We start from the raw sequence: 26,911 nt of genomic DNA, 5'->3' as shown, positions 1-26,911 counted from the left end.
AAAAACCCATAATAATGGGTAGTGATGATTATGGGTTTTGGTCAAATAATATATGAATAACGATTAATTTACAAAATGACTAGTGACTACGGGTCAAAATGACCCTGACTACTAGTACTGACGACTGAATATTGACTACGACTACTGGTTCAGGTTACTGTTACTGTTAGAACTTTGACTTAGCAGCTTTATTTTCAACAAACTAATCTGACAAACTAATCTGGCTGACTCGTTACAAACCGATAGTTGACTTGTCACGTTAATATGTGAGTACAGTCACAGAGTAGACCCGACCATTACTGGGCGGCGCTCAGCCTGTCATAATAGCCTGGGGTCCCCAGGTAAACCCGACCACTACCAGAAGACACTGCAACTTGAACTAAGCAACTTGCAGGTTGGCCTAATTTCACCTTTTAACAATTAAAATATTAATACATTTCGATCATGGCCTGGGTAGAGTGGACCGCTGCCAGTGTCTCCCTTTCCCAAACAAAAGGAAATGATATCATTATCAAGGGTTTTTTTGCCCATAATTTTCCAGGGAAGCATTTTTACCCTACGTCATGGGGGTGATTCGGAATCAGCGTCCAAAAATACACCGATCAAGGTTACTGTCATACCCTCAGGGCCTTTTCACAAGAAGTTTCTTAAAATTTGGGCGAACGATTTAGTTGGAGCAGTGTCGAGGATCTCGGAAATGGGGGGGGGGGGGGGGGGGGGGGTTGCAACGACCATTAATGACCATTAATGACCATTAATGACCATTAATGACAATGTCAGTTTTGTCAAAATTTCATCTACTGACATTAATGGTCATGTTTTTTCCGGCACTTCTTAGAGCGAAAAGGACGGACGCCTGCATCACTTAGACCCTACCTTAAGTTAACTAACTACAAGTATATGTTATTATTTTACATTTACAATTAGAGATTCGAAAGAGAAAACTTAGAATAGAATCTTCCGTGGTTAGGCAGACCTTCCAGAATATCACTTGAGTGGATTCCAGAGTGAGTTAGGGATTACATTTATTAAGTTCGAATGTAATGAAGAACAAATTTTGCGGCCACGGGATTTAAACCAGATAACAGTTGGTGACTTATAGTTATCAATAATAATAATTCAAAGGGCAATTTAGGAGTATCAGATCGTATCAATAGTAAAATAACAATCAATAATAAAATAATAATAACACGGGTATTAAAATTAAATACTTCGTTCCCGTTCTTATATCATATCAAGATTTATATTTTAGCCAAATCATTATGCTAGTCGATTATATAGTAATTACACAGTAGATGAACTTATTCAACTTTAGCACTTCATGAAATACATCGTCATCAGTCTGAATCGGACAACAAAAAAGCTGATCTTTTCCTAGGATTAGATAGAACAATTCGTTTACAGTTCAATACTCTGCCTTCGGCAGTTTTGACCCAAAATTGAGCACTGTCATCATGATAGGGACAAATTGATGCGGCAGGAATTCGTCTAGATCTGCAGTTGCCCTTTTTTGAAGCAGAGACACTCATTGATAAGATGGTACCGAGGCAACGAAGGGGACGTTTAGCCTTTTTTGGAACAAAGGTAGCACTTAATGAGTCGCCCTTTCGAATTGTTCGACGTTGACAGGGCTTAAAAGAATTTTTGCAGCCCGGTTGGTATGGTAATTGGCACAGAACCCTCGAAACAGCCGGTACCAAAAAATTTCGATCTCCGACTTTTATTTCCAAATATCGTCTTACCAAAATTACAGAACTTCGTAATAGCGGTGTTTTTGTTCATTTTCTTGTTTTTTATAGTAACTAAGTCATGAAGATCCTTGTCTTCACTTTCACTATCTGGTGCGACGAAATCTGACTCATTATCTGATTCCTCTTCTCTTTCATCATCACCAGGGTACAGTTCGGAAAACTGCAATGCAACACGGTTGGCCTTCGCACGAATTAATTCACTGTCACTATTCAAGTAGGACTTTTTGTACCCAGAAGATGAGGAGAACAGCAACTCACCCGATTTTGAACCCCTTTTCATGCTGTCTAGAAGCTTATTCATCTTAATTGTGCTTCCCTGCTCCACGATTTCACCTTTATCTTGGTGCTTATTCCATCGCTTTGGGAATAATGTTTTTCTCCGGGTATGGGCAGTGGCCAGTGGTTAACTTCAGTGAATCGTCCAGGTCTCCATTTAAACCGAGGATTTTTTCTGTTTCCAATAGCTTATTAAACTTTCCCATTGATACAGTTATTCTCTTGGGATCAAGTTGGGTCTGACGACCACAGTGAACACCGGTACGTAGTTTAGCGAACAGTTGTTCGTTATGATCGCTAGTTGCGAACCAAGGCACAATCGGTGCTAGTGGGTATTTTATCGATTGCACAAAGTACAAGATAAGACCATTTGCTGTTGTTAATAAGTCGTTAAAGCTCTGTTTCGTAATGAGGTTCTCTGCCGAGTTGAAGTTCTTACTGTGCTCGGCCCACAGGACGAAAAACGTGTATGTAGTCCAGGTATACTCGGCCCTTTCGTATACAGACAGAGTTTTGTCATAGAAAGAGGCAAGCTAGTGTAAAATAAGATGGGCACCAGACCAGTCCTCCCGAAGCGTACCGATGGTCTACAGTGCCTGCTCACAAAGGTGTACTCACAATATACACTACTCACTCAGTCGTTCTTAGCGACTGACAACCGCAATAACTCACAATATCTAAGTATTGAACTCTACGTTAATATAACAAATACGATATTCTAGTACCGTACACGGAATTAACAGAAAGGGATACTAAAGGTGTTAATATCGAGAATATGAATCAAATGGGAAATATAAACTCGTTACGAACGCTAGTAGAAACACTAAACTCTTAGAACTTGCACTTACTCTGAATTGACTGAAACACGATCTTCGAGTATCGAAAGCTTACTAATTTACCCCACACGGAAATAGGTGAGGCAACTTTAATTTGAACGGTATAATGTGGTATAATTCGTTCCTACGCTAGTGTTGAACAAGGGAAACAGTTGAATCGATTAATAACGTTCGAAGATGGAATATACGGGTAATTAACAACAATTAACAACTATAAACTGTGGCAATACGGGCCACGCCGGGTCGTTCCAGATCAGCGGTTAACACTTTGACTGAAAGTTAAACACGTCACCTAAAAAGCTTTTCCAGAACTAATCCTAACGTGTCCAGAAATGCGTTATCGACACGCGCCACGTGATACCACGTGGTCACTTAACTACCTAATCTACACTCATTACTAACGGTCATATTAATCACTAAATTACAATCTACACAACTGCTAAAACTACTCTAAAACTGCAGCCTACATATTACACTATATAGAAAAGCAGCCTTCAGGTACGCCCCAAGGCTAACATATCCAGCTGCAGATACGAGTTCCCAAGTTGCGATAAGTTCACTTGCGCAGGATGGGTTTTGTCTATCTGCATGTTGCAGGGTAGTACTAGTAAGCGACACAGAGTCGCGGAACTCTTCATTCTTCTCGGCGAGCTCTAATATAATGCTCCAATTTAACACATACTTGGAATCTTCAACTTGATCAGGGTCATCGATAAACATGAATCGAGTATCATGATAATGTAGATTATTGATAAGCTTCTTTATGACATGGCATATTATATATATCCTGAAGAGGAAAATTGGACATGTTGCTTCCAAGATAGTTCAGAATTTCAATTATTTAATGACCATTAATGACAATGTCAGTTTTGACAATATTCCATCTACTGACATTAATGGTCGTTGCAACCCTCCCCCCGCCCCCCCCCCCCCCCCCCCCCCCCCCCCCCACCCCCCCCCCCCCCCCGGAAAATGTTAATCTCAATGGCAGTCTGATTGGAGGCTGTCGAGATCTGCTTCACACGTTTCTTTGTCACAGTTTATGAATTTGTTCCCTGTTATACTTTTTAGTCAGAATAAATTTTTCCGCCTATTAATGTTCTTCTTCGTACAGGGTACTTCTCGAAGGTTTTGATTGCAGAAACTTGATTCACCTAGATATGTTCGTATCGTTTTCAAGCTTGTTATTACTCTTCATTTTTATCATAACATAAGCATTTTTTTACTTCAAGGTCACGATTTAAGCCAAGCGACAAATAAGCATTTATAGTTTTTGGTAAATCAAATTAGAATCTTAAAACATCGCAAATTCATAATAATTTCCAATTCCATACTGCAACACCAATCTTCGAAAAAATCAAATAATTTACTTAAAGTGTTTTAACCGATAATTTATATTTAAGTTATTATTTTGATTCAATACGAACAGTTAACAAACTACAGATTTATCACGGAAACCCGTCTAGACACATGAAACCCAAATATTCTCAAAGTTTTTACTATTATGAGGAAGTGGACGATTGAAGATATTAAGCGAGCTCAGGCCTCAGAGTGAAGAGTCATCCATATTTTAGAAACAGATCTCCTAGCCTAGTGATCATTAAGGAAAGTAAAACATGTGACAGAATACCGAACATAACTTCTTTTGCTTTGTACTATATAATATACACTTTAGCAGCAATTGTATTCTAGCTTAAGTAACAAATTTGATATTAAAGTCAGCGTCTCTTTGGATATTTTCCAATTATGAACTAATCCTAATTTTTGAGATAGAAGTAAAATTTAACTAAAAGTTGAATTCCTAACAAATAAAATAAATTTGGATTTGGAACTATACCCCCGCACACATATAACTTCAAATCTAAAATCAAATCCCTAAACTGAGAGTACTGCCACTATTAACTTTATTTAAATTACTGTTACTCCCGGACCTGTTCAGGGTCCCCACTGTCTGCCCCTACCACCAGAGTTTCTGAAAGGTATTGTGGGCGGTGGCAAACTTCCGTCCCGGACGGGGGTCTGGGAACTTCGCGTGGAGGCAGCATCGCACCCCCTTGGAGGCAGTGCACTTCCATTGTCTCGCGGCGGCAAGAAATCACGAGGCGGTAAGTCCCTTGGGGTGAGGTCTCTTGGAGGCATATCTCTTGGCGGCATATCTCTTGGCGGCATATCTCTTGGCGGCATATCTCTTGGCGGCATATCTCTTGGCGGTATATCCCTTGGCGGCATATCCCTTGGAGGCAAGTCCCTGTGAGGCAAATCCCGTGGGGGCATGTCTCTCGGAGGTAAGTCCATGCCGCCGGGAGGAAAGTCCCGAGATGGCAAGTCTCTAGGTGGTCCATGATACATGGCTGGAGGGATGCGATCTTCTCGTCCCACGGAGGAAGGACGGGACCTGTCCAGGACTCGGGGGTCGAAGGGAGGGTGGGGGTAGTCCCTGTAGACCATATCCCGGGGGTCACGGTACATCTCGTCTGAGTACGGTCGGGGCACGTACCTCCCGTCATCGTACGATCTAGAGAGTTGATGGTTAGTTTTCACATACTGTGATACTGTTACTGTTTCCAATCGGTTCACAATAATCCATTTACAATTGTAAAGAGAAATTCTAAATTTTAAATTTTAAAATTTATTTTAACAAAATTAACTATACCGCATGTCCGGAGGAAAGTGGTCTTTCATCTTATCCAAATCCATTTTCCTCTCCAATCTTCTATTTCAAGGTCCTCCCGCGGATGTTAAACTGCTTTCTGACGGAGAGTCAGGAGGCCCACTTTTCCGGAGATGAGGAGGAAAGTCTATAAAGGGGGGACCAGGTACCGGACCTTCTTCCGGGATAACAGTGGTGCTGCCGTTTGCTGTAATGAAAAAAGTTGGTAACGACGGGATAAAACGAGGATATTGTGTGTCTAATCTCCCACCGTGTGTACAATAACAGTCTTACCAAGGCGTCCTATATTAACATTGTCACATCCTCTGTGGTCTTATGATCCATAGTAACAGCCACTAAAACAGCTCAATGACCTGTCCCAGAGAGAGTCTCTCATAAAATACACCAAATAACCTGTGAGGGGGACGCCCAGGTGCCACTTATCTGCTACAACAGTAAGGAGTCTAGTCTTGAGTCCTGATAAACTAAAGGACCCTTCAACAATGGGACCCCCCATATTATTACTGGGATTATAAAGTATTATATTATAGAGGTCTCTGTAGCCGGGGTCAGCTGGTGGTGATGAAAAGTTGACGGCTAATACTCTAATATATAAGTGCGTCCTCCGGGACCCCACTACGCCAGTGTTTTGTCACTCTAATTTTACCGTTATAATCGCCTGATAGATCTTAGTTCAGAATATTACACGGCTCATGGTCCGAGTGATAAATTTTCAATAATCTTAAAAGTCTTCTGGCTGTGGACCTGGAGTATTTACCTGAACATATGGTCCATTTCTCAATGTAACCAGTCGTTAAGTTTCTCTGGTTTTTACTGAACAAGATCTCTGACGACAATTTATAATGTACACAAAATCAAGGTGGAAACTCACATTTCTTGAGTTTTCTCACTAACTCCTGCGATTCTTTCAACTTAGTATCCTTGGATCTGAGCTGCGTGAAGGCGTCCTTTGCTTTACGTTCGTTTGTCTGTATTTGCAAAGTGAGATTTCTCTCAACCTCGGCGTGGGATTTCTTCAGTCGGGACAGTTCTTCTTTGTAGAATAAGATGTTCGCTTCACTGCTTTCCTCTTCCAACTGCTTACATTTTACCTGGTGAAGTTTGTGTTACAGTTCATAATCTACAATCTTGGGTGTCCTCTTTTGTTAAGAAGGAACGAGAGAAATATTTTATATATACCAGATGTGAATAATCACGTGATCAAGGTCCGTTACTACTAACCTGCAACTCAGACAATCTGCAGTGCAGACCATCCTCCTTCTCTTTGAAGTAAGTCGACAGAGTATCATATTTAGTGGCATATTCCACTCTCTTCGCTATTTCCTCTTCTTTTTCGTTTTTCAGCTGTTCTAGTTCATCGTCCACTTCTTGGACTCGTTCTTCATACACGTCACAGTCTTCTTTTAACTGAATTACAAACATGTTAACTGAATTTATTCAAAAACTCAAATTTCGTCAGAACATTTATTAAAGAACTCAAATAAATAAATAATTTAAAAATTAAAATTAGATTTAAAAAATTTTTTAAAAGAACTCAAATTTGGAAGCAGTAATCCAGCACGGTGTCTGGCAGATTAATCTACTGAACCCAATGTCTGCTCACTACTCACTAGCAGTTTTAAAAACAATCCGGTCAAAGGCCCCCAGCCAGTAAATACCAGCCGCGACTTATAAGGAGTAATCCAGAGAAATAAACGCAATCGCCATAACCATGGTAACCATCAACTTTTAACTCTTGTAGGTCAATGAAATTGTAATTTGTAGTATTAAAATATTAAATTTTGTACCATTTAAATTAAGCACCACTGTTGAAGGAGCACCACTTTATTAATTTACCTTTTCGAATTCCTCAGCCAAGTCCCTGTTCGTCTCAAGGAGCCGCCCGTTTTCACTCTTTACAGTGCTCACATCTATCATGTCCTTGAAGTGAGAGGCGAAGTCTAGCTCCCCATCTTCTTCTGTCTAAAATAGAGGAGTAATTAATAATTAGTAAGTAATTAAAATAGAAGAGTAATTAATAATTAGTGAGTAATTAAAATAGAGGAGTAATTAATTTGGAGAGAATGTGACACTGTGGAGTTTCTGTTAAAACTCTTATTCCTCAAATATTTCTTATTTCCTTGTAAGTACGTATATAATGCAGTAGTTACCTGTGCACGAAGATCGACCAGGCACTCTCTGATAACATCAACATCACGTGACTTGGTTACCAGTTCTTCTTGCAGATCTGTTATCCCACTGTTCGCTTCTGTGGAAAGTAACGGTAAAACTGTTTGTTATTGCAGTATTAGTTAACTGCCCTCTCTAGGCACATATTATATTATGACTTATAAAATAGTGAGTAATACAGATTCAGTTTATCAGCCATGCTCAGTTAACTAAGGAAGACATTTTGAACACGTCCTTTACCAATCCATTAGACATTATTGATTAGATTGTTTTTAGGTTTAACCCAGTGGTTAGTCTATAACACGTGCTGGCCCAGAGGCCCCCTGGCCTGGCAAGGGAGGAGTTAGCGTAGTTTTATCTCTTTTAATATCTATCGTGTAATGAGAATATTTAAAAACATCACAGCAGAAAAATCATGACATTTTATCGAAAATCTTGACTTCATCTCTTGTTTTATACCACAATTTTGTTATCTCTCTCTAAATGATTCTTAAATTTCCCCCTCCCCCCACATCCACTCGATATTTGCTTATTTTTATTAGAGATGGGTTAGAAACGTGACATTGTGCAATTAAGCAAATTAATTTCGTTCCCGAGCACATTCTGGGCGGGAGCACATTCTGGACGGGAGTTGCCTCACGTTCCAAAGTTTCCGGACTATTTCTTGATTTTACAATCAGATCAATCCGTCTTTGACTTTCAATCCATCGCCCGCTGCATTCAAAGCAATCATAATTATAAAGAGAAGAATCTAATATGATGAGCGATTTTTAAGGGGACTCAAAAGACATGCTCGTGGATCTCGACAAGCCCACGATAAAATGTTGAGCCTTAAATTGGAACAACCTGAAACTTTTCTTTCCGCGTCACTATTGTTTCCTTTTTTCAAACAGCTACCCTTACCCAAACGCAAAATGAAACCGAGACGTAATCGGTCACTCGCGTTTTTAGGTGCCTAAATATATAAATACAAATGTATAAATATATTATATATAAATATAAATATGGCAATTTTGGGGGTATTGAACAGAATTTCGTATGACAGCGCTGCATGCTGGCGCGTATTTCGTACAAATTTCTTAAAAACCTCAATACGGCTATTTTTATTCCTGTCATCTTTAAAATTGAATTATAATATTTTAAATAATCCTGTTGTACGACTTTTGAGGAGTCTAAATGAAAAAATAAAACTAAAGGGGGTAAACGTTCGTGCTGTGATGATCTTGGTTATTCCCATGATATCGAGAGACCCAATAGAAGCTTATTCAGTGCTGAGATGAATATGAACTTTGTTTTTTGATGATATTACCATTTCTTTTCTATCTGATGGTCTTTTCATCGTCGCTTACGCTTTCAGGCTCAATATATACGTTATCAATATCATCGATATCATTCTGGCACATCTACAACGGGAGTCTCTTCTCTTTTTTTTAAAGATCTTAATTTCGCGATGTGGGCAGTGTTAGTTAGTATTCAAATATTTATGGACAGAATGACCCTTTACTGGTCCAACCCAAGAATAGTTCATGATTAATGCAGACTCCATAATAACTTGACCCGTGATAATTATGTATAATTATGCAGGATGAGTAATCACATTAGAAAGATTAGCTCCCTTTCATTCCGGCGTCTGTACTGAAGCATTTCTTTTGAGTATTGTAATAATATTTGTAATTTATAGCAGGAGTTCATGTGTATTGTGTAGCTGTTATCAGTTTGAGGAAATTTACTGACAAGTTCTCTTGGTTTAATAGTTTATACAGAGTAAAGCACCGTAGCCAATGAAAAGTGAGTATTCATGATTGAACAACCAAAATTTCATTAGCAATCCTGTCCAAATAAATGGAGTTTCGGCGCATAAAATTATAACTTATTATATACCTTAGTTCGTTTATTTATGGCGGGTTAAATGTGGCAGTTTTTCGGAAATTCCGTCATTATTTTAACCGCTATAATAAACCCACCGAGTCGACTTTTGGAGTTCTGACAGGGTATATAGCATAATAATTTTATCGTTCCTTTTTACATTGAAACAAGCGTCATAAACTCACTTTCTAGGTAGTCCGACCGTAGCGAAGTGGTTTTATTCAAATACTTTGGTTGTAATAGACGAACAAGTACTGTTAAACTGATCTATATCATGCTATGATACTATTCAAACTTACTACCTAGTACCTATTCATATCAACAGAGATATTATACTACAATACTTTTAGTTTTAGATGATATTTACTTTGAAACTGCAAACAAAAACAGAGTCTGGAAGGAAAATTGGGTACAATTTTGCAATATGGCAGTGGATTTTAAAATTTTTTTCTGAAAATAATTTTGCAGGTAAATTAGTGGTGGGTTAAATTTTGTGGGTTTTCGGAAAATCCGCCATATTTTTACCCGCCATTATTTTTACCCGCCATTATTTTTACCCGCCATTATTTTACCCGCCACAAGCCCACAATATTACCCGCCATAAATACACGAACTAAGGTAACTCATTTCAATTTGTAATACAGTCTAACCTCTATAAACCGGCCCTCAAATGCGATATAAGCTATGATAAATCAAATTTACTGCAAAACATTAATTAACTACAGTTATGAGAGGAAGGAAGGTATATCGAGGAACACGGTATGTCGCTATACAGAGGTTTGACTGTACCTCACTACACAGAACTACACAGAACTACACAGAACTACACAGAACCACACAGAACTACACAGAACTACACAGAACTACACAGAACTACACAGAACTACACAGAACTACACAGAACTACACAGAACTACACAGAACTACACAGAACTAAACAGAACCACACAGAACTACACAGAACCACACAGAACCACACAGAACTACACAGAACCACACAGAACTACACAGAACCACACAGAACTACACAGAACTAAACAGAACCACACAGAACTACACATAACTACACAGCACTACACAGAACTACACAGAACTACACAGAACTACACAGAACTACACAGAACTACACAGAACCACACAGAACTACACAGAACCACACAGAACTACACAGAACTAAACAGAACTACACAGAACTACACTGAACTAAACAGAACCACACAGAACTACACAGAACCACACAGAACCACACAGAACTACACAGAACTACACAGAACTAAACAGAACTACACAGAACTACACAGAACTACACAGAACCACACAGAACTACACAGAACTACACAGAACCACACAGAACCACACAGAACTACACAGAACTACACATAACCACACAGAACTACACAGAACTACACAGAACTACACAGAACTACACAGAACCACACAGAACTACACAGAACTACACAGAACCACACAGAACTACACAGAACTACACTGAACTAAACAGAACCACACAGAACTACACAGAACCACACAGAACCACACAGAACTACACAGAACTACACAGAACTACACAGAACTAACCTCCGAGTTCGAGTGAGAGTATCTGGACCCGAACAGTCCAGGCCTCCGTGTCACTCTGGGCTTGCTCGAGCAGGTCCTGGGTCGTCTCCAGCTTCTCCACTGTGCTCTCCAGCTCCGTGGTGAGCTTCTCAACCTGATTAATGTGTGTTACTATGGTAACTAGCAGTTTTACTATGGTAACTAGCAGTGTTACCATGGTAACTAGCAGTGTTACCATGGTAACTAGTAGTGTTACCATGGTAACTAGCAGTGTTACCATGGTAACTAGTAGTGTTACCATGGTAACTAGCAGTTTTACTATGGTAACTAGCAGTGTTACCATGGTAACTAGCAGTGTTACCATGGTAACTAGTAGTGTTACCATGGTAAACTAGCAGTGTTACCTGGTAACTAGCAGTGGTAATATGGCAACTAGATGGTAGTTAAAACATGGCTTCCCTGGAGTTTGTCATATAGTACAATAATAAATTGAAGAGTAAATAACACCACTATTAAAAGCTATCTCAAGGCATATAACTGATACCATACAAAAGGATTCGTGCCAACTTCATAATATAGTTTTTCCTCCGGATTTAAAAATGAAAGTGTATAGTTTTTTACGCACCCTGTACCCGCTCCTTTTCGTTATTATGACAACCATTTGGCCGCCCACTCACCACTCAGTCTAACGGAGAGAGCTGTACTTTTGATTTTCGGGTGATTATATTTTTAAGCAGTCAAAATAATTATTGCTATGATTTGTCTCAAATCAATATTCGATGGCGTCAACTTTAACTACCAAGATTTTGACAAGCATATGGCGAGCATTTGACATGTAGTTGGTGGAATTCTCAACCGAAACACGTTGACTATGCTTTGTTGTTGACGGCTTTAAGAGGTTATTTCATTGAACAGCTTCTTATAGCACTATATTTCAAATTGCAAATGCAACGGAATTATTAGAGTTATTGTCACTAAAGCTCGCAAGCTTTCCGTTACCATGGTTACTATGTAACCATAGTAACAAGGCAAGCTTTCCGAGACAGTGCTACAGTGGGGACACTGGTATTACTTTTACTAGACAGTGCTACAGTGGTAATAGTTTTACTAGATAGTGCTACAGTGGGGACATAGTTTTACTGGATAGTGCATAGTAACCATGGTAACATTTGAGCCGAGGATTAGGATAAAGTAAGATACTGATCAGTATATCACCGACTGATAGTTCTGGTAGCCAGTTTATGATTAAATTACCTAGTCAAACTACTTATCCTCCTATACTCAGCAACTCAGAAACTCAGCAAGGGACATGTCAATTTACGGTAGAAATGCTGTCACGTGACACTATAAGCCTACCTGCAGCATGACAGACTCAAGCTCTTCACGTGTGGTGTTCCGGTCCTCTATAGTAAGCTCAAGCTGAGATTGTAGCTCCGCAATCTGACAGGGTGTTTACTGTTTACTGGTTAGCTTGGCAGTATCAGTCGGGTTGTGGTGGTATGTCTGGTTTTAAATATAAATATGACATCGTCCACCAAATATCCTGGATAGTATTGAATCTGCCGATTTACGATAGTTCTAGTATTTACAGTTGCTGCAAGTAAACTAGCTGCCACGTCCAATCTGTCGTGATCCGATAATTTAAATAAACCGTACTACCGTAGACAGCCAACCTAATCAAATTATAAATATGCCAAAATATTATCCTAAATTCCCAGTTACAGGCAAATACCGCTATTTAAAGAGAAAGTTTGAGAGATTTATAGCTTACTTGGTCGGAGGTAGAACTTGCGGTGAACTCCTGTGTCTTGATGATATCTTGAGAGGTTTCATGTTTTACCTCTAGATCTCTTATCTGCTTTTTCAGGGTCTTTTCTAACTCTTCGAAACCAGCGTTGTATCTCTGTTGGGTTAAATAACTTGTAATGTTTAGAAGATAACAAGTTCGACTACCATAAGTTAACTTGTAATGTTTAGAAGATAACAAGTTCGACTACCGTATGTTAACTTGTAATGTTAAGAAGATAACAAGTTCGACTACCATAAGTTAACTTGTAATGTTAAGAAGATAACAAGTTCGACTACCATAAGTTAACTTGTAATGTTAAGAAGACAACAAGTTCGACTACCATAAGTTAACTTGTAATGTTTAGAAGATAACAAGTTCGACTACCGTAAGTTAACTTGTAATGTTTAGAAGATAACAAGTTCGACTACCGTAAGTTAACTTGTAATGTTTAGAAGATAACAAGTTCGACTACCGTAAGTTAACTTGTAATGTTTAGAAGATAACAAGTTCGACTACCATAAGTTAACTTGTAATGTTTAGAAGATAACAAGTTCGACTACCATAAGTTAACTTGTAATGTTTAGAAGATAACAAGTTCGACTACCATAAGTTAACTTGTAATGTTTAGAAGATAACAAGTTCGACTACCATAAGTTAACTTGTAATGTTTAGAAGATAACAAGTTCGACTACCATAAGTTAACTTGTAATGTTTAGAAGATAACAAGTTCGACTACCGTAAGTTAACTTGTAATGTTTAGAAGATAACAAGTTCGACTACCATAAGTTAACTTGTAATGTTTAGAAGATAACAAGTTCGACTACCATAAGTTAACTTGTAATGTTTAGAAGATAACAAGTTCGACTACCATAAGTTAACTTGTAATGTTTAGAAGATAACAAGTTCGACTACCATAAGTTAACTTGTAATGTTTAGAAGATAACAAGTTCGACTACCATAAGTTAACTTGTAATGTTTAGAAGATAACAAGTTCGACTACCATAAGTTAACTTGTAATGTTTAGAAGATAACAAGTTCGACTACCGTAAGTTAACTTGTAATGTTTAGAAGATAACAAGTTCGACTACCATAAGTTAACTTGTAATGTTTAGAAGATAACAAGTTCGACTACCATAAGTTAACTTGTAATGTTTAGAAGATAACAAGTTCGACTACCATAAGTTAACTTGTAATGTTTAGAAGATAACAAGTTCGACTACCATAAGTTAACTTGTAATGTTTAGAAGATAACAAGTTCGACTACCATAAGTTAACTTGTAATGTTTAGAAGATAACAAGTTCGACTACCATAAGTTAACTTGTAATGTTTAGAAGATAACAAGTTCGACTACCATAAGTTAACTTGTAATGTTTAGAAGATAACAAGTTCGACTACCGTATGTTAACTTGTAATGTTAAGAAGATAACAAGTTCGACTACCATAAGTTAACTTGTAATGTTTAGAAGATAACAAGTTCGACTACCATAAGTTAACTTGTAATGTTTAGAAGATAACAAGTTCGACTACCATAAGTTAACTTGTAATGTTTAGAAGACAACAAGTTCGACTACCATAAGTTAACTTGTAATGTTTAGAAGATATCAAGTTCGACTACCATAAGTTAACTTGTAATGTTTAGAAGATAACAAGTTCGACTACCATAAGTTAACTTGTAATGTTTAGAAGATAACAAGTTCGACTACCATAAGTTAACTTGTAATGTTTAGAAGATAACAAGTTCGACTACCATAAGTTAACTTGTAATGTTTAGAAGATAACAAGTTCGACTACCATAAGTTAACTTGTAATGTTTAGAAGATAACAAGTTCGACTACCATAAGTTAACTTGTAATGTTTAGAAGATAACAAGTTCGACTACCATAAGTTAACTTGTAATGTTTAGAAGATAACAAGTTCGACTACCATAAGTTAACTTGTAATGTTTAGAAGATAACAAGTTCGACTACCATAAGTTAACTTGTAATGTTTAGAAGATAACAAGTTCGACTACCATAAGTTAACTTGTAATGTTTAGAAGATAACAAGTTCGACTACCATAAGTTAACTTGTAATGTTTAGAAGATAACAAGTTCGACTACCATAAGTTAACTTGTAATGTTTAGAAGATAACAAGTTCGACTACCATAAGTTAACTTGTAATGTTTAGAAGATAACAAGTTCGACTACAATAAGTTAACTTGTAATGTTTAGAAGATAACAAGTTCGACTACCATAAGTTAACTTGTAATGTTTAGAAGATAACAAGTTCGACTACCATAAGTTAACTTGTAATGTTTAGAAGATAACAAGTTCGACTACCATAAGTTAACTTGTAATGTTTAGAAGATAACAAGTTCGACTACCATAAGTTAACTTGTAATGTTTAGAAGATAACAAGTTCGACTACCATAAGTTAACTTGTAATGTTTAGAAGATAACAAGTTCGACTACCATAAGTTAACTTGTAATGTTTAGAAGATAACAAGTTCGACTACCATAAGTTAACTTGTAATGTTTAGAAGATAACAAGTTCGACTACCATAAGTTAACTTGTAATGTTTAGAAGATAACAAGTTCGACTACCATAAGTTAACTTGTAATGTTTAGAAGATAACAAGTTCGACTACCATAAGTTAACTTGTAATGTTTAGAAGATAACAAGTTCGACTACCATAAGTTAACTTGTAATGTTTAGAAGATAACAAGTTCGACTACCATAAGTTAACTTGTAATGTTTAGAAGATAACAAGTTCGACTACCATAAGTTAACTTGTAATGTTTAGAAGATAACAAGTTCGACTACCATAAGTTAACTTGTAATGTTTAGAAGATAACAAGTTCGACTACCATAAGTTAACTTGTAATGTTTAGAAGATAACAAGTTCGACTACCATAAGTTAACTTGTAATGTTTAGAAGATAACAAGTTCGACTACCATAAGTTAACTTGTAATGTTTAGAAGATAACAAGTTCGACTACCATAAGTTAACTTGTAATGTTTAGAAGATAACAAGTTCGACTACCATAAGTTAACTTGTAATGTTTAGAAGATAACAAGTTCGACTACCATAAGTTAACTTGTAATGTTTAGAAGATAACAAGTTCGACTACCATAAGTTAACTTGTAATGTTTAGAAGATAACAAGTTCGACTACCATAAGTTAACTTGTAATGTTTAGAAGATAACAAGTTCGACTACCATAAGTTAACTTGTAATGTTTAGAAGATAACAAGTTCGACTACCATAAGTTAACTTGTAATGTTTAGAAGATAACAAGTTCGACTACCATAAGTTAACTTGTAATGTTTAGAAGATAACAAGTTCGACTACCATAAGTTAACTTGTAATGTTTAGAAGATAACAAGTTCGACTACCATAAGTTAACTTGTAATGTTTAGAAGATAACAAGTTCGACTACCATAAGTTAACTTGTAATGTTTAGAAGATAACAAGTTCGACTACCATAAGTTAACTTGTAATGTTTAGAAGATAACAAGTTCGACTACCATAAGTTAACTTGTAATGTTTAGAAGATAACAAGTTCGACTACCATAAGTTAACTTGTAATGTTTAGAAGATAACAAGTTCGACTACCATAAGTTAACTTGTAATGTTTAGAAGATAACAAGTTCGACTACCATAAGTTAACTTGTAATGTTTAGAAGATAACAAGTTCGACTACCATAAGTTAACTTGTAATGTTTAGAAGATATCAAGTTCGACTACCATAAGTTAACTTGTAATGTTTAGAAGATAACAAGTTCGACTACAATAAGTTAACTTGTAATGTTTAGAAGATAACAAGTTCGACTACCATAAGTTAACTTGTAATGTTTAGAAGATAACAAGTTCGACTACAATAAGTTAACTTGTAATGTTTAGAAGATAACAAGTTCGACTACCATAAGTTAACTTGTAATGTTTAGAAGATAACAAGTTCGACTACCATAAGTTAACTTGTAATGTTTAGAAGATAACAAGTTCGACTACCATAAGTTAACTTGTAATGTTTAGAAGATAACAAGTTCGACTACCATAAGTTAACTTGTAATGTTTAGAAGATAACAAGTTCGACTACAATAAGTTAACTTGTAATGTTTAGAAGATAACAAGTTCGACTACCATAAGTTAACTTGTAATGTTTAGAAGATAACAAGTTCGACTACAATAAGTTAACTTGTAATGTTTAGAAGATATCAAGTTCGACTACCATAAGTTAACTTGTAATGTTAAGAAGATAACAAGTTCGACTACCATAAGTTAACTTGTAATGTTTAGAAGATAACAAGTTCGACTACCATAAGTTAACTTGTAATGTTTAGAAGATAACAAGTTCGACTACCATAAGTTAACTTGTAATGTTTAGAAGATAACAAGTTCGACTACCATAAGTTAACTTGTAATGTTTAGAAGATAACAAGTTCGACTACCATAAGTTAACTTGTAATGTTTAGAAGATAACAAGTTCGACTACAATAAGTTAACTTGTAATGTTTAGAAGATAAACAAGTTCGACTACCATAAGTTAACTTGTAATGTTTAGAAGATAACAAGTTCGACTACAATAAGTTAACTTGTAATGTTTAGAAGATAACAAGTTCGACTACCATAAGTTAACTTGTAATGTTTAGAAGATAACAAGTTCGACTACAATAAGTTAACTTGTAATGTTTAGAAGATATCAAGTTCGACTACCATAAGTTAACTTGTAATGTTTAGAAGATAACAAGTTCGACTACAATAAGTTAACTTGTAATGTTTAGAAGATAACAAGTTCGACTACCATAAGTTAACTTGTAATGTTTAGAAGATAACAAGTTCGACTACCATAAGTTAACTTGTAATGTTTAGAAGATAACAAGTTCGACTACCATAAGTTAACTTGTAATGTTTAGAAGATAACAAGTTCGACTACCATAAGTTAACTTGTAATGTTTAGAAGATAACAAGTTCGACTACCATAAGTTAACTTGTAATGTTTAGAAGATATCAAGTTCGACTACCATAAGTTAACTTGTAATGTTTAGAAGATAACAAGTTCGACTACCATAAGTTAACTTGTAATGTTTAGAAGATAACAAGTTCGACTACCATAAGTTAACTTGTAATGTTTAGAAGATAACAAGTTCGACTACCATAAGTTAACTTGTAATGTTTAGAAGACAACAAGTTCGACTACCATAAGTTAACTTGTAATGTTTAGAAGATAACAAGTTCGACTACCGTATGTTAACTTGTAATGTTTAGAAGATAACAAGTTCGACTACCATAAGTTAACTTGTAATCTTTAGAAGATAAAAAGTTCGACTACAATAAGTTAACTTGTAATGTTTAGAAGATAACAAGTTCGACTACCATAAGTTAACTTGTAATGTTTAGAAGATAACAAGTTCGACTACCGTATGTTAACTTGTAATGTTTAGAAGATAACAAGTTCGACTACCATAAGTTAACTTGTAATGTTTAGAAGATAACAAGTTCGACTACCGTATGTTAACTTGTAATGTTTAGAAGATATCAAGTTCGACTACCATAAGTTAACTTGTAATGTTTAGAAGATAACAAGTTCGACTACCATAAGTTAACTTGTAATGTTTAGAAGATAACAAGTTCGACTACCATAAGTTAACTTGTAATGTTTAGAAGATAACAAGTTCGACTACCATAAGTTAACTTGTAATGTTTAGAAGATAACAAGTTCGACTACCATAAGTTAACTTGTAATGTTTAGAAGATAACAAGTTCGACTACCATAAGTTAACTTGTAATGTTTAGAAGATATCAAGTTCGACTACCATAAGTTAACTTGTAATGTTTAGAAGATAACAAGTTCGACTACCATAAGTTAACTTGTAATGTTAGAAGATACAAGTTCGACTACCATAAGTTAACTTGTAATGTTTAGAAGATAACAAGTTCGACTACCATAAGTTAACTTGTAATGTTTAGAAGACAACAAGTTCGACTACCATAAGTTAACTTGTAATGTTTAGAAGATAACAAGTTCGACTACCGTATGTTAACTTGTAATGTTTAGAAGATAACAAGTTCGACTACCATAAGTTAACTTGTAATCTTTAGAAGATAAAAAGTTCGACTACAATAAGTTAACTTGTAATGTTTAGAAGATAACAAGTTCGACTACCATAAGTTAACTTGTAATGTTTAGAAGACAACAAGTTCGACTACCATAAGTTAACTTGTAATGTTTAGAAGATAACAAGTTCGACTACCATAAGTTAACTTGTAATGGTTTAGAAGATAACAAGTTCGACTACCGTATGTTAACTTGTAATGTTTAGAAGATAACAAGTTCGACTACCATAAGTTAACTTGTAATGTTTAGAAGATAACAAGTTCGACTACCGTATGTTAACTTGTAATGTTTAGAAGATAACAAGTTCGACTACCATAAGTTAACTTGTAATCTTTAGAAGATAAAAAGTTCGACTACAATAAGTTAACTTGTAATGTTTAGAAGATAACAAGTTCGACTACCATAAGTTAACTGTAATGTTTAGAAGATAACAAGTTTCGACTACCATAAGTTAACTTGTAATGTTTAGAAGATAACAGTTCGACTACCATAAGTTAACTTGTAATGCTTTAGAAGACAACAAGTTCGACTACCATAAGATAACTTGTAATGTTTCGAAAATAATACGCTAAACTAGCTTCAAGCATCATTTGACGGCGTTCATGCTTTCCCTCTGCCGGATAAACTGCCTCAATCCGGGCTTACATCACCGAACTCCAATTCTTGCTGGACTGGCCGTAACGATCGAGGCATCTGCTCTCTGGAGTAGACAGCAACTCTGGTGGCCTGTCGAGTTTCGAAGAAGCAGATCAAAGGTAGTGCATAGTAACCATGGTAACAAAGGTAGTGCATAGTAACCATGGTAACAAAGGTATGAAAGGTAAACTACCATTGATAGAGTGGCAGTGGAACAAGGATAACTTCTACTGCAGTTGGTCCTGTCTAGACATAGTAACTATGGTTACTAAAGTAACATGGACCAAAGAGTCACTCTGACGTCAGTGAGGGACATTGGGACGAATAACGGAAGAATAATAGGTGTTTTTTGTGTAGTAACGGTCCACCTGGCACAATATTATTGCGGTTTTTAAATATTCAGGTCAAACCATTTATTTTCCATTTTTCTGCGTATTTTAGAGTAACCTTGCTTTAGCAAGTCGTGATTCTGATATTGCATGTTTAAAAACACGCCCACTCTTGAGAGCGGAGTTTCTCGGAAACTCAACAAAGTCACTCTAGCCAAGTACAAACATTAACCTCATATTTCTACTTATTATAGGTGCACGTTGTCGTAGTCACGTGACCCCAATAAACCTATCAGCAAGCAGCTTTGATCAATCAAATTTCAGAATCGGCGCATAAAAACTTGCAGCACCACCCATCATTACCCCATCATTTGGATTAGGGTTAGGGCAAGGGTATAAACCCACTGGGGTACACTTTTTTCACTATTTTAAACTACACTTTTGCCCCCCTCCCCCCTTAGAGTGTCACTACGATTGGGGTAAGTACAAAACAGTTTATAACAGTAAATAGGGTTCCCAATTATATATGGTTACTAATGTTACTATGGTTACTATATATGGTTACTATAGTTACTAAAGTTACGCACAGTTTGTTTGTCCAGCTCACTCTTTAGGTCTCTAACGTCTCGCTCCAAAGTTATTGTTTTCTCCAGAGATCCTGTTAGTTTGTTTTGGGTGGATTTCAGTTCCTCTTTGTAGGATTTGTTCTCTGATTTTATATCTTGTATCTCGGATGCCAGTTCCACTAGCTTGATCGTCACATCTGCAATCAAAATTATCGTTTAGTTATTAATAATGAGTAATATTTATATAAATGCATGATTTTTAAGTTTCCGATAAAGTCTGTTATAAATAAGACTGACACTTTTTCAAAGTAAAATACTTTTTTTTAATATTGTAATAAATGCATGTGCAGCTGTAGAGTGTAGAACTTATGAGAATTGGGCTGAGCATTACTTTCAAAGATATCACCATGATTTAACTATTTAATCATGCTGATTCCATGCTTTCCAATTTAATGAAATTTATGTCACATGATTATTGCAAATTCTGAACGTGTGAAATGCTTCCATTTAAACGCACTTAGAGATCAAAGTGATCTAATAATCTTAAGATTATTAGTATAGATTCGAATAAAGGTGTAATTTATGGGATTTTTTACCGTCAATATTTCCCGCAAGCTGCTTCTGATTCTTGGTATGCTCCTTCAAACTCTCCATAACCTTTGGATCAGACTTAGCAACGATCTCACGAGGTCCAGCACCACCTTTCAAAGTGGTATCAGAATTGGGGCCTGAAAGGAATGTTAATAACCGCTCATATCGACATAAATATTGATAATATAAATATAAGATATATATAAATTTAAGATGCTGATGCTGACTAAATATCTAATGAAAAACAAAAACGGAACGACCAAACAGTGGGCAATTTTTAAGAAATATTATTGAACAAGGCCTGACCGGGCTGATCCAATTCAAACTTGGGATGCTTGATTGTTTGGAGAGATTCTAAATGATCAACCGAGAAAGTTGATTGAGAACTTTAAGAACTATAAAGAAACATACTAAACTTACTACTAAACTTACTACTAAACTTACTCCTAAACTTACTAAACTTACCATTAAACTTACTACTTAACTTACTAAACTTACCATTAAACTTACTACTAAACTTACTACTTAACTTACTAAACTTACTAAACTTACTCCTAAACTTACTACTTAACTTACTAAACTTACCATTAAACTTACTACTAAACTTACTACTTAACTTACTAAACTTACTACTTAACTTACTAAACTTACTCCTAAACTTACTACTAAACTTACTAAACTTACTACTAAACTAACTCCTAAACTAACTACTTAACTTACTAAACTTACTATTAAACTTACTACTAAACTTACTACTAAACTTACTCAACTTACTATTAAACTTACTACTAAACTTACTCCTAAACTTACTCCTAAACTTACTAAACTTACTAAACTTACTAAACTTACTAAACTTACTCCTAAACTTACTAAACTTACTCCTAAACTTACTACTTAACTTACTAAACTTACTACTAAACTTACTACTTAACTTACTAAACTTACTACTAAACTTACTACTAAACTTACTACTTAACTTACTAAACTTACTAAACTTACTACTAAACTTACTACTAAACTTACTAAACTTACCATTAAACTTACTCCTAAACTTACTACTAAACTTACTACTAAACTTACTACTAAACTTACTACTTAACTTACTAAACTTACTATTAAACTTACTCCTAAACTTACTACTTAACTTACTAAACTTACTATTAAACTTACTCCTAAACTTACTACTTAACTTACTAAACTTACTACTTAACTTACTACTAAACTTACTACTTAACTTACTAAACTTACTACTAAACTTACTACTTAACTTACTAAACTTACTAAACTTACTACTTAACTTACTACTTAACTTACTAAACTTACTACTAAACTTACTCCTAAACTTACTACTAAACTTACTACTAAACTTACTACTTAACTTACTAAACTTACTATTAAACTTACTACTAAACTTACTACTTAACTTACTACTTAACTTACTAAACTTACTACTTAACTTACTCCTAAACTTACTACTTAACTTACTAAACTTACTATTAAACTTACTACTAAACTTACTACTAAACTTACTACTTAACTTACTTAACTTACTAAACTTACTACTAAACTTACTACTAAACTTACTACTTAACTTACTAAACTTACTACTAAACTTACTACTAAACTTACTCCTAAACTTACTACTAAACTTACTACTTAACTTACTCAACTTACTATTAAACTTACTCCTAAACTTACTACTTAACTTACTAAACTTACTATTAAACTTACTCCTAAACTTACTAAACTTACCATTAAACTTACTCCTAAACTTACTACTAAACTTACTACTAAACTTACTACTTAACTTACTAAACTTACTATTAAACTTACTACTAAACTTACTACTTAACTTACTACTTAACTTACTAAACTTACTACTTAACTTACTCCTAAACTTACTACTTAACTTACTAAACTTACTATTAAACTTACTACTAAACTTACTACTAAACTTACTACTTAACTTACTTAACTTACTAAACTTACTACTAAACTTACTACTAAACTTACTACTTAACTTACTAAACTTACTACTAAACTTACTACTAAACTTACTCCTAAACTTACTACTAAACTTACTACTTAACTTACTCAACTTACTACTAAACTTACTACTAAACTTACTCAACTTACTATTAAACTTACTACTAAACTTACTCCTAAACTTACTCCTAAACTTACTAAACTTACTAAACTTACTAAACTTACTAAACTTACTCCTAAACTTACTACTTAACTTACTAAACTTACTACTAAACTTACTACTTAACTTACTAAACTTACTACTAAACTTACTACTAAACTTACTACTTAACTTACTAAACTTACTAAACTTACTACTAAACTTACTACTAAACTTACTAAACTTACCATTAAACTTACTCCTAAACTTACTACTAAACTTACTACTAAACTTACTACTAAACTTACTACTTAACTTACTAAACTTACTATTAAACTTACTCCTAAACTTACTACTTAACTTACTAAACTTACTATTAAACTTACTCCTAAACTTACTAAACTTACCATTAAACTTACTCCTAAACTTACTACTAAACTTACTACTAAACTTACTACTTAACTTACTAAACTTACTATTAAACTTACTACTAAACTTACTACTTAACTTACTACTTAACTTACTAAACTTACTACTTAACTTACTCCTAAACTTACTACTTAACTTACTAAACTTACTATTAAACTTACTACTAAACTTACTACTAAACTTACTACTTAACTTACTTAACTTACTAAACTTACTACTAAACTTACTACTAAACTTACTACTTAACTTACTAAACTTACTATTAAACTTACTACTAAACTTACTACTAAACTTACTAAACTTACTACTAAACTTACTACTTAACTTACTAAACTTACTACTAAACTTACTCCTAAACTTACTACTTAACTTACTAAACTTACTATTAAACTTACTACTAAACTTACTACTAAACTTACTACTTAACTTACTACTTAACTTACTCAACTTACTATTAAACTTACTACTAAACTTACTACTTAACTTACTAAACTTACTATTAAACTTACTACTAAACTTACTACTAAACTTACTACTTAACTTACTACTAAACTTACTACTTAACTTACTAAACTTACTACTAAACTTACTACTAAACTTACTACTAAACTTACTACTAAACTTACTCCTAAACTTACTACTAAACTTACTACTAAACTTACTACTAAACTTACTACTTAACTTACTAAACTTACTACTAAACTTACTACTTAACTTACTAAACTTACTACTAAACTTACTCCTAAACTTACTACTTAACTTACTAAACTTACTACTAAACTTACTACTAAACTTACTACTTAACTTACTACTAAACTTACTACTTAACTTACTAAACTTACTACTAAACTTACTACTAAACTTACTACTAAACTTACTACTAAACTTACTCCTAAACTTACTACTAAACTTACTACTAAACTTACTACTAAACTTACTACTTAACTTACTAAACTTACTACTAAACTTACTACTTAACTTACTAAACTTACTACTAAACTTACTACTAAACTTACTACTAAACTTACTAAACTTACTACTAAACTTACTACTTAACTTACTAAACTTACTACTAAACTTACTCCTAAACTTACTACTTAACTTACTAAACTTACTATTAAACTTACTACTAAACTTACTACTAAACTTACTACTTAACTTACTACTTAACTTACTCAACTTACTATTAAACTTACTACTAAACTTACTACTTAACTTACTAAACTTACTATTAAACTTACTACTAAACTTACTACTAAACTTACTACTTAACTTACTACTAAACTTACTACTTAACTTACTAAACTTACTACTAAACTTACTACTTAACATACTAAACTTACTACTAAACTTACTCCTAAACTTACTACTAAACTTACTACTAAACTTACTCCTAAACTTACTCATGAAGAAGACCACGGCCACAAGGCCTGCCACGAATATCGTGGCAAGAACGATGAGAATGGCTGCTTCGCTTCCTTCACTTTCACATAAGCTTGATATCTGGGGGAATAGAATGTAAAACTTCTGTCGAACACAAAGTATCTAGTACGTGTTTAATTCTCATATAGAATTTCAGATTTCAAGATTTCATGCCCAGTTCGCTGGATATAAGCATTTTTTAAATATCAGAACTTGCAAATAAGCATAAATGAGGGCATTGGGGGATTAGCTGAGAGAGAACAATCAAGACATAACATCAAGACATAACATCAAGACATAACATCAAGACACAACATCAAGACATAACATCAAGACATAACAACATGTAATCTAGAGACTGTAACAAGCCTAAACTGAGCAGGTGATCCAATATAATTGCTGACGTGTCTACAACTAGTTTTATCACAATCAACGGGGCCACAACAGATAATAAACTGCACAAATCCCCTGCATACCGCGGAAAATGCGCTAACTAAACAAAAATTTAAAGTACATATCACTTTACACTCCATTCAATTGTCGATGAAGCAATCATTCTCCTTGGTTGCCCTAATTAATCCGAAGCGCGCGCAATACGAATTCTGCGATGGTTTGCTTTTAATACGGAAATTGGCAAAAATTGCCAAAGCCAATAGTTGTCTGCGAGACTGCGCAGCGGAGATTATACATAATACAATTATACAACTTGACTTACTAACTACATATCTGATACCCAGGAATGTCTACTTAAGTTGCAACAAGAGACTAAACCAACAGAGTAAATACAAATCATGTACATTTCTAATTAAGTGCTCGCTGTAATAGCTCAGACAGGAATTCTGCCAAACCCTAACTATAAAGTAGTTATTTGACAGAATTCAACAATAATTTTAAAATTGGAATACTTAATCGCTCAAGCAAACGAACTTCACATTTCCAAGTAAATGCCTGTTTAGTTACAACGCAGGATGATCATAGTACACTTGTACAAGAAGTTTCAATGATTGAAGTGCATGTTGATTGATTCAGCGTAACTCACGCGTATAGTGTATAACGTAACACGTAGTGTCATTACACGTTACACGGCACGTGTTGTGTTGACTCACTACTTGTAACGTCACGTGACTTGTGAAGTGAGAGGTTTTTAAGAGTCGAGATTTGCAAAGTTTCAACTAGATTATCAGTTATTACTAAACAGTTATTGATAGGAAGGTATAAACGAGTTAAGACTTGTTAAAGATCAGATTTTAAGACGGAAAGCTGTACAGATGAGGCATTTCAAAGAAAAAGTTCTAACAAAACCAACTACGAGATATTGTTACGCAAATTCAACAATCAACATGCACAAAAATAATTTTTGTATCTGCTCTTCCTCACGCGTCACATTGTAACAGTTTTAAAGACAATGACGAGTGTAGTGACGCATGTACTATGCACTGATACTTGGAAACAATAACAATAAATAGAACCTGTACACTGTACACGTGTGTAATTTTCTATTTTAACCGCACCTTTATTGCGTGAGTTTCAGTTCATAGTTTGGAGCATATCTTTCTTTTGTTGGAACATTTTGTGTTATATTTTAAATGTTTTATATCTTTGGGCTTCACAATGATAACTGCAACTGAGTTTACATTTCGTTTTAGTCCTTCTTGAAAATGGATCATATTTTCATTATATCCTAGGATTTAAGCTTTTATTCTTTACAAAGAAGACGATTAAGTGCCTCCTCCCAACTCGATTGCATCATATTTTGTCGACGTTCCGGCTACATGCCTCTGTGATGGACGAACGGCCAT

The 26,911-nt window shown here is 34.7% G+C and overlaps 2 protein-coding genes across 2 annotated transcripts in view; both read right to left on the bottom strand.

Moving 5' to 3' along the window:
- LOC134818053 (uncharacterized) overlaps window positions 1-5,560 on the bottom strand; it is a 23,151-nt gene extending 17,591 nt beyond the window's left edge. The window contains exons 1-3 of the mRNA XM_063827462.1: window positions 5,517-5,560; window positions 5,243-5,378; window positions 4,963-5,111 (exon numbers count right to left, since the gene is read on the bottom strand). Of these exons, the coding sequence (XP_063683532.1) occupies window positions 4,963-5,111; window positions 5,243-5,378; window positions 5,517-5,560 (329 nt within the window). The remainder of the gene's footprint in view (window positions 1-4,962; window positions 5,112-5,242; window positions 5,379-5,516) is intronic.
- LOC134818052 (cingulin-like) lies at window positions 4,625-26,911 on the bottom strand. The gene is made up of 13 exons (XM_063827461.1): window positions 26,906-26,911; window positions 25,094-25,193; window positions 21,142-21,273; window positions 20,567-20,742; window positions 12,898-13,029; window positions 12,483-12,566; window positions 11,148-11,280; window positions 7,685-7,782; window positions 7,371-7,496; window positions 6,756-6,941; window positions 6,406-6,625; window positions 5,517-5,721; window positions 4,625-5,378 (listed from the first exon to the last, which is right to left on the bottom strand). The coding sequence occupies exons 1-12, from the start codon at window positions 26,909-26,911 to the stop codon at window positions 5,582-5,584; spliced, it is 1,533 nt and encodes a 510-aa protein (XP_063683531.1). The 3' UTR covers window positions 4,625-5,378; window positions 5,517-5,581.

This window comes from Bolinopsis microptera, chromosome 7 (genome assembly GCF_026151205.1).
Source record: "Bolinopsis microptera isolate Bmic1 chromosome 7, MBARI_Bmic_1.0, whole genome shotgun sequence".
Classification (NCBI taxonomy): Eukaryota; Metazoa; Ctenophora; class Tentaculata; order Lobata; family Bolinopsidae; genus Bolinopsis; species Bolinopsis microptera.
The sequence above is the reverse complement of the archived record's forward strand: the minus strand, read 5'-3'. Positions and strand labels throughout refer to the sequence as shown.